General features: G+C 38.7%; 1 protein-coding gene across 4 annotated transcripts in view; it reads right to left on the bottom strand.

The window, feature by feature from the left end:
* PATJ (PATJ crumbs cell polarity complex component) overlaps positions 1-20,203 on the bottom strand; it is a 354,647-nt gene that overhangs the window by 278,117 nt on the left and 56,327 nt on the right. For all 4 annotated transcript variants that reach the window (XM_055305729.1, XM_055305727.1, XM_055305728.1 and 1 more), the window contains 2 exons: positions 8,031-8,165; positions 2,321-2,482 (listed from right to left, as the gene is read on the bottom strand). In XM_055305729.1, the coding sequence (XP_055161704.1) occupies positions 2,321-2,482; positions 8,031-8,165 (297 nt within the window). The remainder of the gene's footprint in view (positions 1-2,320; positions 2,483-8,030; positions 8,166-20,203) is intronic.

Here is a 20,203-nt window from a genome sequence, read left to right as displayed (position 1 = left end):
GTTTTAAAATTTTGGGTGCTCCTCATAAATAAAATCAAAGTGCATCATTCCTACAAACATAATTTTGAATGGCTTGCATAAGAAAATCCGTTTAATGAAACCAAAGGGAGGGGACCCCTCTAATGTGGAAGAGTAAGACGCCACAGCAAGTACAGAAACATTTTCTAAATTATGGTTGGTCCAGATCTCAAACTGTCCCTGCAGGACATGGAAAGTCAATACTCAATCCATGGGTGGATTGAGTCTAAACATGGGAATGATTCCTGGGTTCTTGAATTATAAAACTTGAAATCCGTGGGATGTTCTGGATCAATAACCTCTGTATATATAAGTCTGATGTGAGGAAAGGATATTTAAAAAGAAAACATTATACCTTCCAATAAAAAGTAAAGTTCCAAAGGCTAATACAATATGATTGATATTTTCCTGGGGCATTTAATACCCTCACTGACTAATGAGCATTAGAATTTTGGCTGAGCTGCCTAACCAGATAAGACTTAAGAAGTCAAGATGAAAAGGAAGAAAAAAAAAGAACCCAAGATGATATGGGGATAATTGGGGGGCGGGGAGGGAGGGAAGAAAAGCAAGCCAGGATTTTAAGAAACCGTACACACTTATAAAACCTAAGTTTACAGAAATTTCAAGGCATCCAAGGTATATAAGATATTGTACTCCAACCTAAGATATATCACTTTGATACAATCAATCCTGCATAACTCCTGTATTTACAGAATGGGAAGCAATCAACTAATGGGCAAGGTTGACATTTAGAATAATTCAAAGCTGTTGTTTACCCATTGTGGTAAAGGATGACAGATGGGAGCACTGAGTCAGCAAGCTGGGTGATTTACACACCCTGTAAAATGAGATTAAAGGCATTTTTATCAATCTTTAGAGGTAAGCCCTCATCCCCATTGAATTTTAGTAAAGATACTAAGAATCACAAAAGTGACATGAGTCCCTTCCTTGAAATATGTTTTACCAAAGATAAACATTAAAAAGAGATTTTCAATCAATAATGGACTAAGAATTCTTATACACCTAGTACAGAATAAAAACACTATGAGAGACAAAATAATCTGATAATATGACTCTGCTCACAGGAGCTAAGTTTTCTTGTAAAAGCAAGCTTAAAACACATGAAGGTATCTGTGACCCTAAGACAGTGCCAGCCTCTTACATACTTTAGGAAATCAGGAAGCAAAGATGGGTGGACTGGAGGAGGCAAGAACTACAGTTAACTTTTCCCAAGCACTTTGCATGTGCGAGGCATTGCACTAAGAGCCACAGATTACTTCATTTCCTTCTCATGCAAACTAATGAGGGTAGTAAATACTCTAAGTGTCCCCAGTTTTCAAAGAAAGAATATGAACAGCGGTCAAGTTATTTGCTCAAAAATTCACAATCATTAAATGGTAGGGGCACGATTAGGGTCCATGTATCTTGAAGCTCAGACCACAGTGGAGTAAAGGGAAGGGTCTACGTGTCTAAACTGGTGTTAATGGAATTATAATCTGTAAGAGTCCGGGAAAGGGGGTGTTGAGGGTAGGGTAGGGGAAGTGGCATAAAAGATGAAGTTACAGGGGTGCCTGGGTGGCTCAGTCAGTCAAGAGTCTGCCCTCAGCTCAGGTCATGATCCCAGGGTCCTGGAATTGGGCCCTGCGTGGGGCTCCCTGCTCAACAGGAAGCTACTTCTCCCTCTCCCCACTGCTTGTGCTCTAATAAACAAATAAAATCATTAAAAAAAAAAAAAAAGATGAGGTTACAACTGGTGTAAGATGACAAAGCACAGGCTTTAAAAAAACTGTTTTCATAATCACAATGTTCTTTTAAAGAAAAAAAAAAAGAGTACCAGGAGCAAAGAAAATGTTATTTTATTCGCTGACCTTCTGAAGGCTTTTACAGCAATTTTTACTCACTTCAAAATTGGTCATAGATCTTCATATTTCTAAGGCTCTGAAAAAAGGAAGTCCATTAGATACTCAACACTCACCAGCATCTTAAACTTAAGATGAACTGAGTTGAACTGGGAGCCAAAGGTAATGAGCCCAGGAAATTACTAAAAATAAAGGTTCTCTAAAATCAGAGTGCATGCACATTAATGTCATCAACATTTCAAGGGGGAAAAAAAGTAAGAAAAAAAGTTTTATGATGTTAAATGAAAAGTAACAGTTCGTAAAGTTATGCATTACTGCCTTGGAGCACTACTATAGTCAAAAGAAGAAGGAAACTTCTGCCCCCCTTCATATTAAATACAGTCTTCAGGGCATCCTTGATGAATGCTCATTCCTGTGGGAACCACAGTATATTTAGTTAGTACCTCCATCTCAGGAAGAAGGGCTTCGGCAGTCCTTGGTTCATCCACAGAAGCTTCATCATCAAATAATCGTCGACAGCAAACCAAGGTAAAAGGAGGTGGAACCTCTTTGAGAAAAGAGACTGCCTCTCGGCGAGATTTCCCATACAGTTGGACACCATTAACCTGGAAAGATAAAGGGTTAAGTCAGAATTGAGGAGGCCCAACGGGGCACCTGGGAGGCTCAGTGATTGTCTGCCTTTGGCTCAGGGCCTGATCCCGGGGTCCTGGGGTCGAGTCCCACATCAGGCTCCCCACAGGGAGCCTGCTTCTCCCTCTGCCTATGTCTCTGCCTCTTTCTCTGTGTCTCTCATGAATAAATAAAATCTTAAAAAAAAAAGAGGACCCAAAGAAAAAAAAACAGTCCCATGATCACAACAATCTATCAAAATAAACAGGGTTATTTTCTCTGTGAACAAAGGGTCTAAATGTAACCACATTATTTTAGTAGTAAATAAAAACATTAGAAATCAAACATATAAAATTTAAGACTAAACCTTTACTGAATTTCAGTGAAGTATGAGATGTGTGCAGATTACAAGTGATCTGCCTAATTTTTCATACCTCAGTCATGGATTCTCTTTTCTACCCTCCAATGCTGAATTATCTCATCTACCTCTACACTTCCCTCCTTAAACACACTAAATATCATTGCTAGCCTTCCTAAGACAGTCTCCTTTTGCTTTTTCATTTCATTAAAATATCACTATAGATATTAGCACTAATTTTAAGGCTACAATTAAAAACCAATCAAATTACAACGTGTAGTTAACAAAATCTAGGATACTCAGCTGTCAAAATTTAGCATCACTTTTCACAATTTTCTTTCACATGCTATAAACTCTTGATACCATCCTTGAGAAATCAGGTCTACCAAAAAGATATACACGTAAGTTTGCCTCCATTCTATTCTTACATGCTCTGCTCACAGTCCTCAAGGACAGGAAGTGTGTCAGTTTTCAAACTGTTTGATGTGTGTTCCATATGCTTAAAAGAACAAAAGGATAACCAACTACTCCTTACTAATGCTTAATGCTTATCACCACAAAATTATCTAAGTTTCATGCTTTAGTGCACAGTAATAATATCTTGCAAACATTATTTAGAAAGGTAAACTTATTCTCATTTTTTATGTATTTGACTTAAGCTCCAGAAGCTCTCTCGGTTCTGACTCAGTGCCACTAAAAACCAATCTGTCTGCTACTCCCCAAAAGCTGAGGCATGAGCATAATCGAGGCATCAACCAATCTTTTTGCATCTGACTCTCACCTGCCTGGGAGGGTTCAATGGCATGATTGGTTTTAAAGATATTTCTGGGCTGGCATTAATTTCTGACAGGTCCAGTGCTAATGTCTAGATAACTATCACAGGGCTGACTTTCCTGGGAGAAACCTTTGCACAAAATCTGTCATTCTCAGAAAATATGACACTGTGGGTCGTTACAAGTACCTCAGCAGCAGCAGCCTGAGCCTCAAGTCAATCATCCCTGAGAGCCACTCTCAGGCTTGCAACATACAAGCACTTAGCCATCAGGCCAGACACCATCTCTCTGCCTCTTAATTATTTACAGAGATATCACCACAGAGTAAAGAGACCCATATGTGCTTCAGGGTGCTGGCCCTAGCAGAAAAGTAAATATCATCTCTCAAGACTTTCTGACTGATGAAAGGGATCCAGGGGACAGCAAGTTCAGCAGCTGATAAAGGTTTTTCCTTGTTAGAACTGAAAGTCAACTTTCACTGGTCACATCATGTCCTCAGTGCCAACTGGTACCAAAACATAGGAAGTTCTAAGATCATCCAAACGGGTAGTACTCTATACTGAAAACAAAGCAAGCAGATACAACCCAAAGCAAGAATTCTACGCATATGCAGGCCTTAGTTTGTGTTTCACATTACTTCAACAAATTAGAAAATCACTTCTCAGGTTTTTATCTTGGAGTACATTTAAATATTTATTTAGCTCATTACTTATTCATTTGAATTGTCTCCAATTATTATAGCAGTGCCTGGTAGTCCTCCTCACTACTCTCTACTGTTAAAGGGATTGGTCACATTTCCCATTACCAACTTCTATCTAAGAGGATTTATGGCTGCTGTAAATAGCTGCTCTGGGCTGAGACTTGGCACAATGTCCTAACCCCAAAGCATATTTGTGTTTCTGGTTTTAAGCTCTAAGGAGTACACTATACACACACACACACACACACACACACACACTTTAGGTTCAGGAGTTTATTTGGCTAACTTTAGAGAGATTTTTTTTATTTCTATATTTGGTTATTCAGAATAGGCCAATTTTTATTTTAGAGTTCACAGTATTTCTCTGGGCCCTCCTACTTGAGACCCTCTTAAGTGCTATCAAGTCTCAATCATTCAGACTTTGTGATTAGAAAACACACACAGTACACATTTGCAGAATACATAATACTGTACAAGTATTATCCCACTACATTACCTCATTCAATCCTCATTCATCTTATCCCATAAAGATTGTTTATGCCTTTTCACAGCGATAATACTGCCAAGATCTCACAGTGAGATAATGCTTTAAAGGTTACATGGATGAGTGCAGCCACTCTGGAAAACTGCACAGAGGTTCCTCAAAAAGTTAAAAATAGAACTACCCTACAATCCAACTATCACACTACTGGGTATTTACCCAAACAGTACAAAAACACTAATTCAAAGGGATACATGTACCTCAATGTTTATAGCAGCATTATTTACAATAGTCAAATCATGGAAGCAGTCCAAGTGTCCACTGACTAATGGACGGACACACACACACACACACACACACACACACAGGAATATTATTCAGCCATAAAAAAGAATGAAATCTTACCATTTGCAATGACATGAATGGAGCAAGAGAGTATAATGCTGGCGAAACAAGGCAGTGAGTGAAAAGCAAATATGATTTCACTTGTAGAATTTAAGAAAACAAATGAGCAAAGGGGGGAAAAAGAGAGACAAATCAAGCAGGAGATTCTTAATTACAGAGAACAGAGGGTTACTAGAGGGGAAGTAGATGGGGAGTGGGTGACATAGGTGAAGGGTATTAAGGAGTGCACTTGTGATGAGCGCTCGGTGATGTAGGAATTGTTGAATCACTATATTATATGCCTGAAACTATTAAAATACTGTATGCTAAAAAAAAAAAAAGTTTAAGAGATACCTGGGTGGCTCAGCCAGTTAAGTGTATGACTCTTGATCTCGGCTCAGGTCATGATATCAGGGTTGTGAGATTGAGCCCTGCACGCTCAATCTCACAACCCTGAGTCCACGCTCAGGGTGGAGTCTGCTTGAGATTTTTCTCCTCCTCCCCCACCTTTGCTCCTCTCTGCTCTGCCCTCCCCCAACCCTTGCTCACACTCGCTCAAATAAGTAAAATCTTTCAAGTAGAGTTTACATTGACGATACTCCATTAGATCCTCACGAAAACATGGTGAGACAGGCATCTATTGATAAAAAAACAACTGTTAAAAATTCAGTAACATGTCAAAGGACATGATGTAAAGCTGTGGGAAATTTAAAAACAGAAGCAGCTCTTCTGACTTCAAACCTGTGCTTCACTCCCTATCTCCAGTTTTTTCACCAGAAATCTATACTTAAGAATGTAAGTATACTACCCTTATTATACCACATTCCATTACAAGATGGAAGGCCCATGGGATCATAATCTTGGCTAAAGCACAGAGGACTCAGTTGATGGCTGGGATCATGCACACTTCCTTCATACTTGCCAATAATCCTTTATCACTTACCACATACTAGTTTTTAATCATACTTAATGCCACTGAATTGTACACTAAAAGTGGTTAAAATGGTAAATTCTATGTTATATATGCATATTTTTTGGAGAAAAAGTTTATTACTTTTTTAATAGAATTAAAATTAAAATACAAGAATTAAAAATTTTTTAAATTGTAGTTAACCTGTCACATTACATTAGTTTCACATATACAATATATGTATATTCCTCACAAAAAAAATGATAATCAAACTGGTTTTCACTAATTCCACTTCTCTCCAAACAAAAATATCTCTTTTCTTAATACCTAAAAACTACACAGTACAGAAATAGCCTCTAATCTATAGATTATCATGTGTGATATCCATAAAGCTATGTATGTGCCCTGGCAATCAAAAGAGAAAGATATGATCTCAGTACCAAAACAATAAACAAAAACCAAAAATCCCTTAAGTCATGCAGTAAAACCCAAAGGCATTATTCCTCAATAAGCATCCCAGTATGATTCCTTGAGCACTTTTTTTTTTATTGGAGTTCAATTTGCCAACATATAGCATGACACCCAGTGTCCTTGAGCACTTCTAAAAATCAGCAATTTACTACATCTTAACACAGGACTCCAATATCTTGCCCTCCCATGCTTATGACAAAATTTAACAACCAGTCATAGCAGCTTTCCCTCTGGCCTCAAAATCAGCCCAGAATTCTGAACATACTTTTCTGGGTGGCCAGACACTGCTAAAAAATGCAGTTGCATCCAAAAACAACCCCATTTGCTATCCCTGTCATTTCATTTTGAGTAAACATAGACTTTAGAAAGACATCTCTAAAATCAAGGCCCATGGGAGTCTAATCTTGGCTAAAGCTATGAGGTTGATTCTATTAAACCCAAGTTAGAGCTACTGTGGTTCCCAACTCTTGGCAAAACCCTTTTACATACCCTTCTCTAGGTTTGACCATTCTCCACTTTTTTTTTTAAAGGAGCTTAGGAAATAGTATATTTGAAAAAACAGTGAAATGGGAGATAGAAAACATGAATTAAAGTCCTCATGCTATAAGTGTATAAAGCTGGGGAAAATCAAAGCTTTATTTTCCTGTCTGTAAAACTAGAAGATTCAATGCTGTTTGCTTGTTATGTTAGCTCTAGAACTATTCAATCTAACAAAATCTCTCAAGGTCATGCCAGAGTAGAAGTACTCTAGAATTGCTCTAAGTAAAGAAGGCTGGGGAGCCTGAGGTCATCCAGCTAGCCTAACTCTTTTAAATATAACCAATAAAACTTGCAAATAAATGTGACTACATGCTGCAAACATGGGGTAGGAATTCATCTCTCAGAAAGAATTTTGCTAAAACAAAACAATACAAAAACCTAATTATGCTATCAAACTAAAATGGGACATTAGCTTCTTTCTCAATCACTTAAATAAAGCACTCAAAAGGACATCTGAGGAGTCCTAAAAGATGGGGAAAATGAACTGAAAGCATATTATCTGTTTTCCTTATCATTACATAGGCTGTATTTTTCTTTGCCTTTATTTCATTTTTTCTAGTTTTATTGAAATACAATTGACATAACATTGTGTAAGTTTAAGGTAGATAATGTGATGATTTGACATACATCTATATTGTGAAATACTCTCACACTGAAGTTAGTTAACACATTCATCACCTCACATAGTTCCCATTTGGTGTATATGTGTGTGGTAAGAACATTTAAGATCTACTCTTACGGTGACTTGGAGACCATCATTAACAATACTATGTTGTATACTTGAAAAGATAGTCTCCAAGTATTTTTCAATTTCAGTAGTTCACATTACATGGGCTGTAATGTAACTCAGTGAATTTCTTGTAAAAATACATTTTCCTACAACTTAGAAATTCCTGTTCTGTGTCTTTTATCTCTCAGAAACCTTACCTCAAGAAGTTCATCCTCTGGCTGCAGGAGGTTCAGTGCATCAACAGGACCACCTGGAGCAATTGAAGAGATATAATGGTGTCCATCAAAGGAATCCACTTCCATGCCAAGCCTCAGAGTGTGAATGGGCAGCAGCTGTAGCAAAACACAAAGCAATAACATCAAACGTGACAAAGACACATCCAGCTGTTAATCCTCCATCAAGTATTATTGTGACATGAAAACCCCACCTCTTGAATAAGATCACCAAGATTCCAGGAGAGGACAGTAATGGGAAAACTAGCCACCAATAAAATATGAATAATTGTCTTCTTGTCCTCACTCCTCTTTTCCTTTCAGATTCCCTAGGAATGGAGAGATAGATGTACAAAGTCTTGCCTTCATTCTAAGTAGCAGGCTTTCCAAACTTTCTATAGTTCCCAGTATGTATTCCATGTTTTATTTCTCTGCAGGGTTTCCCATCTCCCAGAACATTCTAGTTCCTCTTTATTACCTACTTTCCATTTACACTTCAATACCAAGGCAGTGTCATTTCCAGGAAGCCCTTCCTGATATCTGAGTTACTGTGCCTCTGTTTGGAGTCCCAGACCACCCTGTACAGATCTCTATCACAGCTCACGACCTACTGTGTTGAGAATCCCTATTTTCTGCTTAATCCCCGAGTACAAAGTCTATATCTTCTGCTCTCTATAACCTCGGGCCCTACAAGAGTACTAGGCACTAAACATGGACTCATTAAATGCTTTTTTTTTGAACTAATCTATGAAAAATGATATGTCACTTGAGAACTCCTTTTCCATCTTACTGAGAACTCCTTTTCCATCTCACCAACTTAAGTGAGAACAATTTCTAGTTGAGGGACAGTAGGTATGTAATAAGGAAGGCAATTATTATTCCATCCTAGGATTGATGCTATTGGCTTAGAAGGATTCATATGGGCTCAGATATGAGTTGAGGGTTAAGAAACTCTAGCCAATGTCAAAGTAAAGAGATGAGACTTGGTGTTGTTGGCAGCAAAGGTCAAACGCACTAACCAAACTCTACTCTCTTAACTTTTAAAGATGGAGCTCATGATTTCTCATTGTGGCTATATAAACTCAAATGTGGTAAATGGTACTAATTATGATTTATATTTCCTCTACCTATAGTCTGTTTATCTAAAAATACAAGACCCACCTCTAGCTATATATTTGATAAGGAGAAAATTCTATACAGCATGGCAATGCACCCACAACATGGCTCTTTCCTTCATATTTCCTATTCTCTAAGATCCCTCATCTCTGAACTTGTCACCTCCCCTTAGTCATCCACTGAGTCCCCAGAGTTCTACAGGCCTTCCTCCAGACATCATCTGGGGCTCATTTCCTTCCCACTATACACACAGAGACAAATGGGAAGTGGTAAGCAATCCAGCACACCAAGACCTCAATGACTTAAAACAGGCATGAGGGACTTCTGGCCCTGGGCTAATTTTCTGAAAATTAAGTGCTCTTGACCACCAAGCACTTCAGAATCTACAACTACCTCTGGCAAGAAGATGTTCTAGTGCTCTAAATGGAAGGTTAACATTGATTTTACTCTTGTCCCGTCTGTGATTTCCCTATTTCTCACTGTTGTCCCCTCATTGTCTTGTGTAGTCATTGTACCAAATCATGTATATCAAACCAGAAGAAGACATGTTTCCTTATTAATGTTGATGTTTGGTTTTTAGTTTTTTCTTTAGTAGTAGGAGGTTAATAAAAGGAGAGATATGTTTCTGTAATAAGAACTAACCCACCCATCTCTGCCTCCTCTCTCCCTTTCTTTGTTATGGAGCAAAGAGTGGTCAGTGCATCCATCCATAGGTCATCTCAAGTGGTATGAAGACTGCTTGCAAGAAGAGATTGCTCAATTTTCAGGAATTTTGCAAGTCAGCTGTTAAATGTAGCTATCACTAAAAATTAAATTCTGTGAACCACAATTAAATAAATGATATTAAAAATAAATATAACAAGCACTCAAAATCCATCACTTCCTAGTTATTTTTACACTTTACCTTCTTTAAGAGACTTCTATCTGTTATACATGTACAGTAGAAATACTATCTAAAACCTAAATACTCTCTTTATGTACTACTGAAGGGATGAACTGAAAGATGAAATGGATGATTTGTTGAGTTGCTAAATGAAGCTGGGGAAGGTAGTTAATTAGCTCTGTTCCCACAGAGAAATCTGAAATGATGAAGTGCTATTGTGAATCGTTTCCCAATTCAGTATTCAGTGATGTCATTTTGGTAGCTTGAAATCTGCCATGGTTGGACTATTTACACCACAGATACTGGTAAATGCTACAAATTTGGGTTGCTTTTTTTTTTATTTCTTTTGTTGTTTTGAGAGCTAGACACTTACCAATATACCACCAATCTACAATCTTGTCTAGACATGATATCTAGCATATATTTATAGGATATAAAATGAACTGTATGCAAGGATTTGAGTTATGATCTGGAATCAGGTGAATGAAACAGTCCTGACCCCCCACAGCACTAATATCTAGTATAAAATACAGATAATAAATAAGCATGAGGGCAGGCAAATACAAACAAGTAAGAAAACAATTCACCAGGATCCCTGGGTGGCGCAGCGGTTTGGCGCCTGCCTTTGGCCCAGGGCGCGATCCTGGAGACCCAGGATCGAATCCCACATTGGGCTCCCAGTGCATGGAGCCTGCTTCTCCCTCTGCCTGTGTCTCTGCCTCTCTCTCTCTCTCTCTGTGACTATCATAAATAAATAAAAATTTAAAAAAAAAAAAGAAAACAATTCACCAACAGGGGAACCTGGGTGGCTCAGCTGGTTAAGTGTCTGAGTCTTGATTTTGGCTCAAGTGATCTCAGGGTTATGAGATGGGAGCCCTGCATCAGGCTCCGTGTTCTGCAGGGAGTCTGCTTGAGATTCTCTCCCTCTGCCCCTCCTCCTGCTCACACTCTCAATTTCTCTCTCTCAAAAAAAATAAATCTTTAACAACAACAACAAAGAAAACAATTCGCCAACAAGCAAGTGAAAACCAAATAACTACTAATTGTAACAAATGCTATGAAGGAACTAATGAGGGTCAAGATACTACACACCACTGGTGGAGGCTATTTTGGAAAATTGGTCAGGGTAGGCTTCCCAGAGATGGGGAGATTTGCAATAAGAATTGAAGGGTAAGGGATGCCTAGGTGGTTCAGCAGTTAATTGTCTGCCTTTGGCTCAGGACGTGATCCCTGTCCTGGGATCTGGTCCCCCTTCGAGCTCCCTGTAAGGAGCCTGCTTCTCCCTTAGCCTGTGTCTCTGCGTCTCTCTGTGTGTCTCTCATGAATAAAGAAATAAAGTCTCTTAAAAAAAAAGAAGGGTAAGATCTCATCAGCTCTACAAAGAGCCTGTTGGGGGGCTCTGCTTGTGGGAGGTCAATGAAAAAGGTAATTACTAAATTTTTGTTCGAGCAACTGAGTAGATGGGGATAGCAATTTCTGCATGGAAGTGCCCAAATTAAAAGACACTGCTTTACAAACACACTGTTGCTACCTACTTAAAAATATGCCCCCATAAAAAAATTAAAGGATTACGGAGGGAACTGATCCAATCCCTTCATTCAGCCCCTGTTACTAATCCTGAGCTTTTCATTCAGCTGACCCCACTCCCCACCACATTCATGCAACAGCTCAAGTCAGCAATAGGCTGGAGCATAGAGGAACAGCAAGAGGGTCACCCATGGAATCCCTCACCTTCCAGACAGAGGGCTATACCCTTATAGGCTATTCTCTCAGTTATCTGTAAACAGCACATGCTCCCTAGAAACTTAAACCATGAACTAAACACACATGCTCCATCTTCAATCACGCTGAACAAATAAACCTGAAATGATGTTTACGAAATCTGTCAATCTGAAAGAGGCCTACCTAATATTAGTTCTGAATCTAAATCTGAGTACAGCTGGGTTTTTGAGACTTCATGTTACATTGCTGCAGGCTTCTCTGCGGGAGCAGGACTGTTTAATTACCTGTCCCAGCTGCATTTAGCAACTAAACAAATCAACCATTTCATCTCTCTCTTTCAGTTGTCCACCCCTCTGGTATTCTGAGTTCTTAGAGAGAGAGCAGAAAGTGCTAAAATGACAGAAGTGGGTGCAAAAGACAGATGATTGATGCCTTCACACACATCCCATGTTATGCTTTATTGATGCTTATTCAATGTGCTTTGCAAGGGGTCCTATTTAAATTGACAAAGTTAATGAGCAGCAGGATTTTCATGATCCTGATGTGACAAGTAAAAGATACAAGGAAATACATCCAAGGTAAAGTATGACCATTGTGTGATTTACTATCAGTGCTAAAATGACAAAGATCAAATGAGACCTAGCAAGCTAGAGTCCTTCAAACTGTGAGTGGAGAGACCTGTCATGAAGCAAACCGCAGTTCATTCATTTTGCTAAAAGCTCTACTTTTAGGACCCTAAAACAAGATATCAGAATGCTCAAGTGAGAATATAAATGATGTTGCTTCAGGGTAAAAAAAAACCCTTCTGGAGAGGAACAGATATGTCAGGAGAATGGGGGAGGATGCTTCCAAAAAGCTGAACTCAAAATAGGAAAGAACCCCATGATTGGCTCTTGTAACATACACACACACACACATTGAAGATGTTAAATGCCATTTATGTTTAAAAGTTAGAGGGAAAGAATTACTAATTTTACCATACAAAAAAAAAACACAAACTTTAGAAAAGAATAATTTACTCATTCATGAGAGACACAGAGAGAGAGGGAGAGACACAGACAGAGGGAGAAGCAGGCCCCCTGCAAGGAACCCAATGCAGGACTTGACCCCGGATCCCAGAATCACGCCCTGAGCCAAAGGCAGATGCTCAACCACTGAGCCACCCAGACATCCCAAAAACAAATTTTCCAAGAATGAAGCTACAACTTTTAAACAGTGAAATACAGGGCAGCCTAGGTGGCTCAGCGGTTTAGTGCTGCCTTCAGCCCAGGGCTTGATCCTGGAGATCCCGGATCGAGTCCTGCATCGGGCTCCCTGCATGGAGCCTGCTTCTCCCTCTGCCTGTGTCTCTGCCTCTCTCTCTCTTTGCCGCTCATGAATAAATAAATAAATATTTAAAAATAAAATAAAAATAAACAGTGAAATATAGCATAAGCCCCTCGCCCATCTAAAATTTTAATGCTGAATATTCAAAAAATACACACTGTGTACTCTTTTGTACAGAAACACAGCAAAGGTTCTTTTTAGGTGCCTAACACCAAGGTCAAGAGTCAACTGGCATTTATCCTTTTGTTTTGTTTGGCATTTATCATGTTAAATATCATTGAGGTTACCTGCCTAGCCTGCATGATATTTGAGCTTTTGACAACCGATCTAACACTTTGCACTTAGGACTCCTGTTCTACTTTTGTTCTTGGTATTTTCTCCACCTGGAATATCCAGTTATTTCCCTGAACTCATTCTTCAGGGTACACTTCAAAGGCCATCCTCCCAATAAACCTCCTTTGCCTTTCTTGAGAAAGTCCCACCTCCTTCTCTGAGCAAATAGAAGGCCTTTTAACAATACCTCAACAGTATAGTGTTCTCAGTGGAGTGATGCAAGGAAAAGAATCACAATTTCTTTAGGGACCTCACCATAAACTACAGAATTAGAATAATAGTTGGGAGGAACAAAACAGGACATATGTATTTTGAAAAAGCTCCTGTTTCTCATAGGCCACCTACCCTAGCTGAGCACCTCGATTACTACAGTTACTTGATCCTGTGCCTTCCACTTTCTTTCTTTCTTTTTTTTTTTTTAGGATTTTATTTATTTATTCATGAGAGAGACAGAGAGAGGCAGAGACACAGGCAGAGGGAGAAGCAGGCTCCATGCAGGGAGCCCGATGCGGGACTCAATCCCGGGACTCCAGGATCACACCCTGGGCTGAAGCCAGCACTAAACGGCTGAGCCACTTGGGCTGCCCGCCTTCCACTTTCTACTAAAAAAGAGACCAGCAAAGTGTAAAAATCACACACCTGAGAACTCACAACAGTAGCTGCCTCTGGGGAGGAGACCAAAGGGACTGGGATGGGAGGGTAACTTATTTTTTTGCAGGATGTACTTCTGTAACTTTTTAATTTTAGGGCTTGCCCCTATATCATTTATTCAAAAGAAAAAAGAATGGCACAGATATAGAAGCCAGATAACCTCTGACTTGTTTCCCAGTTTTGCCACTTACTTGCTGCATATCACCTTGGGCAAGACACTTTACCTGCCTGACACTCAGTTTCCACATATTACTGTTGGAAAGAAGAAAACAGCTGCTGACCAATAGGTAACTGTGACAAATAAAGGAGAAAATGTATTTAAAGCAAAGAACCAATCCTGGTAATCAACTGGTAACACTGCAACTCTTAGAAGGCCGGGTCCATCCCACTGGCTTAAAAATTAGATTTACTTGTATTGAGTGAAGGGGAAATTCACATTGGAATGTCCTTTAGTTCAGAGAATACAATTCAGGAAGGAAATAAAGAGAAATTTGTCAGCCTGTCTTGTCAAAACCAAAGAACAGGACGTGTTATTTTTGTTTCCCACGCCAGGGATCTTACTAATGCTCATTCTGAATCACAATTGATGGCCAGCAAAAAGGTCACTGGAATGAGCTTAATGCTTCTCCCTCACAGTGCTGTGATTATCTTAAGAGTAAACAGTTGCCAAGAAAGCCATCCCTAAAAGTACAAGTCTCCCCAGATGCGGGAAAACTGTTCTCATGTCTTGATTAACGGCTTCCTAGAAGCAGTGCAGCTAATGCTCAAGCCACTGTAAATTGCTTTCACCTCCCTCTTTCCCCACAACTTCATCCACCTCACAAGAAAACCATATCTATTAACACTGGCCAGTAAATATATGCAAGTGCTTCTTGAATGGTCATCAAGAGTGGTGGCAATAGGGTAGTAAACTGGAGTAACCATCTGAAGACAGGTAGACCCTTAGGAACACCAGCTATAGTCATGAAACATGACTACAGCTACATGACTATAGTCATGAAACTGAGCCTAGGTGGCTGAGGGTTGAGCATCTGCCTTTGGTTCAAGTCCTTATCCCAGGGTCCTCAGATCAAGTCCCACATCAAGCTCCCCGAGGGGAGACTGCTTCTCCCTCTGTCTCGCTCATGAATAAATAAAATCTTAAGCAAACAAACAAACATGGCCTTTCTAATTAGAAACCTGATGAGAGGGACGCCTGGGTGGCTCAGTGGTTGAGCCTCTGCCTTTGGCTCAAGGCGTGATCCTGAAGACCGGGGATCGAGTCCCACATCGGGCTCCCCACGGGCAGCCTGCTTCTCCCTCTGCCTGTGTCTCTGCCTCTCTCGTGTGTGTGTGTGTGTCTCATGAATAAATAAATAAAACCTTTTTAAAAAATTAAAAAAAGAAAGAAACCTGATAAGACAGAAGAAAAACCTGCAGCTTTGACCTCAGATCTTGACACTGCACCACTAAACCTTCCACTGGCGTTACCTGGCACTGCAACTGAAGCCCTGGCTTATCACCATGGATCTGGAAGCCCTGCAGCACCTGCTCTTCCACATCAGCCTCATTTAACATTCTACTCTTCACTTCTTTAGATCCCAACACTGAAACAAACAACTTCCATTCTCCCATTCTCCCCACAAGCGGGCCCTATCTTCCCACAGGGCTTTTACACCTGCCACTCACCAGTGTCCCCGCTCCCCACGTCCTTACCCTTCCAGCCTGAGCTCAGAAAGGTTTTCTCTGGATCTCTCCAAAATGCTCTCTCCTCCCCAGTGATGCTGTCACAATCCTGTTTAATCCTTTGCATCACTATTAATAATCTACAACTATTTTACCAAGTTATTTTTCACTTGTTTACTATCATGCCCTTACCCAAACCCAGAGTCTAAGCTCTATGAGGGCAAAGCTCTAGGCTCCATTTTGTTGTCCACTCTTGATAGCAGTGCTGGCAGAGTAGGAACTTCAGAGATGAATGAATGTGCTCTAAACTGCTTCTGCTACTATCTAGCTGTAAAACTTGAGGTGAGTCATTGCACCTATGCAAACTTTAGTATCCTCATCTGTGAGGTTCTGCTAGGATTAAGACTCCTTTACATATTGCAGGGGTGGGGCACTGAGAAGCTGCTGAGTCAAGAACTAAACTCGCAATTACAGGAGGATTTTAAAAAATGTAACTCATCAATATAAAGAAATAATCCGTGGACATTTATAGTTAAGAAATTATAGAAAAAAGTATGTGTGATGTTATGTGAGAAAAGCACACATCCCCTCTCTTTCATGCATACATGACATAAAAGGATGGCTATACTAACTACAAATATGTAAATATATACAGGTAACAGCTAAATGTGACAAGGAAATAGTGCAATTATGGATGACTCTTCCAGGGCAAAAAATGTTAAAGAAATAAACACCTTGGTACAACAAAATTTCAATTAAATATTAAATGTTTTAAAATAGCCTCCTTTTTTTTAAAGCTATAGTCATCAAGGCAGTATGGTACTGGCACAAAAACAGACATATAGATTAACGGAACAGAACAGAAAACCCAGAAATGGGCCCACAACTATATGGTCAGCTAATTTTCGACAAAGCAGGAAAGAATATCTAATGGAAAAGAGACAGTCTCTTCAACAAATGGTGTTGGGAAAACTGGACAGTAACATCTGCGGGGAGCTTGCTTCACCCTCTGCCTATGTCTCTCCGTCTCTCATGAATAAATAAATAAAATACTTTAAAACAATAATTAAATAAATAATAAATTCAAAATGGATGGAAGACCTGTGAGACAGAAAACCATCAAAATCCTAGAGGAGAACACAGGCAGTAACCTCTTTGACCTAAGCCGTAGCAACTTCTTGCTAGACACATCTCCAGAAGCAAGAGAAACAAAAGCAAAAATGAACTATTGGGACTTCAGCAAGATAAAAAGCTTCTGCAAAGCGAATGAAACAACAAAACTAAAAGGTGGCCTATGGAATGAGAGAAGATATTTGCAAATAACATATCTGATAAAGGGCTAGTATCCAAAATCTCTAAAGAACTTGTCAAACCCAACACCCAAACCCAAATAATCTAGTTAAGAAATGGGAAGAAAAAAAAATAAAAATAAAAAATAAAAGAAATGGGCATAAGACATCAATTGACATTTTCCAAAGAAGACATCTAGATGGCTAACAGACACATGAAAAGATGCTCAGTGTCACTCATTATCAGGAAAATACAAATAAAAATCACAATGAAAAAAAATCACAATGAGATACCACCTCACACTGGTCAGAACGGCTAACATTAACAACACAGGAAATAACAGATATTGGCAAGGATGCAGAGAAAGGGGAACCCTCCTACACTGTTGTTGGGAAGGCAAACTGGTAGAGCCACTCTGGAGAACAGTATGGAAGTTCTTCAAATAATTAAAAGAACTACCCTATGATCCAGCAATTACATTACTAGGTATTTATCCAAAGGATACAAAAACACAGATTCGAATGGGGCATATACATCCTGATGTTTAGAGCAGCATTATCAACAATAGCCAAACCATGGAAAGAACCCAAAAAATCCATCAATTGATGAATGGATAAAGATGTGGCATACATACACACACACACACACACACACACACATATACACACACCATGGAATATTACTCAGCCATCAAAAAGAATGAAATCTTGCCATTTACAATGATGTGGTTGGAGTTAAGAGTATATCATAATAAGCTAATGAGTCAGAGAAAGACAAATTGTATTATTTCACTCATATGTGGAATTTAAGAAATGAAACGGATGGAAAGGGGGAAAAAAGAGAGTAGCAAAGTATAAGAAACTTGACTACAGAGAAAAAACTGAGGGTTGATGGAGCGGAGGTGGGTGGGGGATGGGCTAAATAGGTGATGGGCATTAAGGAGGGCACTTAATGATGAGCATTGGGTGTTCCATGTAAGTGATGAATCACTAAGTTCTACTCCTGAGACCAATATTACATTGTATGGTAACTGAAATTTAAATAAAAATTTGAAAAAATATTTTTGAAAAAAGTTTTTTTAAAGGAGACTTTGAAAGTTTAGAGACTAAAAATGAAGCACACAACTGGAAAGCAAAATCACCATTTATTGAACAATTCTTCCAATTCTTATGTATCAGCACTGAGGTATATTAAGACATACATTATATATATTTATATTTAATCTTCTAACAGAAGTATTATTGTTCATATTCTGTAGAAAAAAAATTAGGCTGCTTATTTCACCTCCTAAAATGCTTTCTCAGATGTCATCTTAACTGAGGCCTTCCCTGGTCAACCTACCTAAAATTGCAAACCCACTCACTATCCTGAATTCCTTATTCATTTTTCCTGCCTTAAATTCTGCAGGGCACATATCCCACATATAATATAACTTCCTTATTTTTTTTATCTCCCCTCATGAAAATAAAAGTTCTGTAAGGCAGGGTTTGCCCTTCTAAAACCCCAGCACCAATAGAGGACCTGACACAAAATAGACCTCAATAAGTATTTGATAAATGAATAATGAATGAATGAATGTACGGCTAAATGCACAGGTGAGTTTGTATGAATTAGTTCTGAAAGTCTGTTCAATTCAAAGCCTTTCCATGTGCTTCTACCAGAGTTGCTGAGTAGACACACACACACACACACACACACATACACACACACACACACACAGAGTCTCCTTATCAGAAAAAAGAATGAGTCTCCTGGACAAAGATAACATCACCTGAAGCTTTTGTAGTTGTCCTCCATAATGTTAGACAGTCATTACATTATAGCATGATGAGAGATACAATCAAATAACAAAAGAAAATATTCAACAATAGAAACACATACAAAGTTGATTTAAATGTTGAAATTAACTAAAGTCCTTATAAGCTGTGGCTAATTATGTTCAAGAAACAGAGGAAAAGATGGCAAATACAAATTTTTTTAATTGCAAATTCCACCAAAGAATATAATATAAAAATGAATAAAGCAGAAATTCTAGAATAGAAAAATATAGCAACTAAAATTAAAAATTCAATAAATGGGCTTCAGCAGCACATAAGGCACAGGAAATTTAGAAAACAGGAAAACAGATAAATAGAAAATATCTAATATCTAAGAGTTTAGTCTATATTAAAGAACAATTTTAGGGGACAGCATCATTGATTTTTATGATAATAATAATAGTGACGCATCCTAGCATGTACTTGGAACTCTTCTAGGCACAGTATATTTAATCCCTATAAAACCAATGAGGTAGGTAGTACCCTATTAACATCTCCCTTTAAAAGACAACAAAACGGGATCCCTGGGTGGCTCAGCAGTTTAGCACCTGCCTTCAGCCCAGGATGTGATCCTAGAGACTTAGGATCGAGCCCCACATCGAGCCTGCTTCTCTCACTGCCTATGTCTCTGCCTCTCTCTGTGTGTCCATGAATAAACAAAATCTTTAAAAAAAAAAGACAACAAAACTGAAACATAGTTTAATATTACATGCTAGTGAATGGATAAGTCAGAATTTGAATTCAGGCAGTTTGACTCCAAAGTCCACGTAATCAGTAAACTGTACTGCAATGATTAATAACAACTGAAGTGTGGTATGGTTTTTATATTTCTTAGTATCATCTTAAATTAAATCCCTCTCAACATAGTTAGATGGAATTGCTAATTAGTGACTACTCTAACGATGATTTTGTAAATAATTTAAAATTAACTATAAGTTGTGCCATGTGTTCATATTACTCATCTGAGAAATGCTTGGTCAGTTGGCCCCGTAGGTGCATCAAAGAGGTGACAAGATGCAGGTTAGGCTTAGGAAGAAAGAAATACTCTCTACAAATTCACACGTGTAAAATGGCAGCCCATATAAAATAAAATTATGGAAGAGAAATATTCAGCATAAATACTCAGAAAAAGAAATGGTAGAACTATCTAAAGAGATAACTTCTTAAAAAACCCTCATGGGACACGACACAGAGAATTCATTTTGAATACTGCATGTGACAGCAGAGTTTAAGTGGGGTTTAGCTCATATATCCATTTGGGATTACAGTATAAATTCTGGAACTATTCTGACAAGAAAATCTTTCCTTTCTCATCATTTGTTGAGAAAGCCAAGAAGTCTTCTCTAAGCATCTAA

The sequence above is a fragment of the Nyctereutes procyonoides genome, unplaced genomic scaffold (assembly GCF_905146905.1).
Source record: "Nyctereutes procyonoides isolate TBG_1078 unplaced genomic scaffold, NYPRO_anot_genome, whole genome shotgun sequence".
NCBI lineage: Eukaryota > Metazoa > Chordata > Mammalia > Carnivora > Canidae > Nyctereutes > Nyctereutes procyonoides.
The sequence above is the reverse complement of the archived record's forward strand: the minus strand, read 5'-3'. Positions and strand labels throughout refer to the sequence as shown.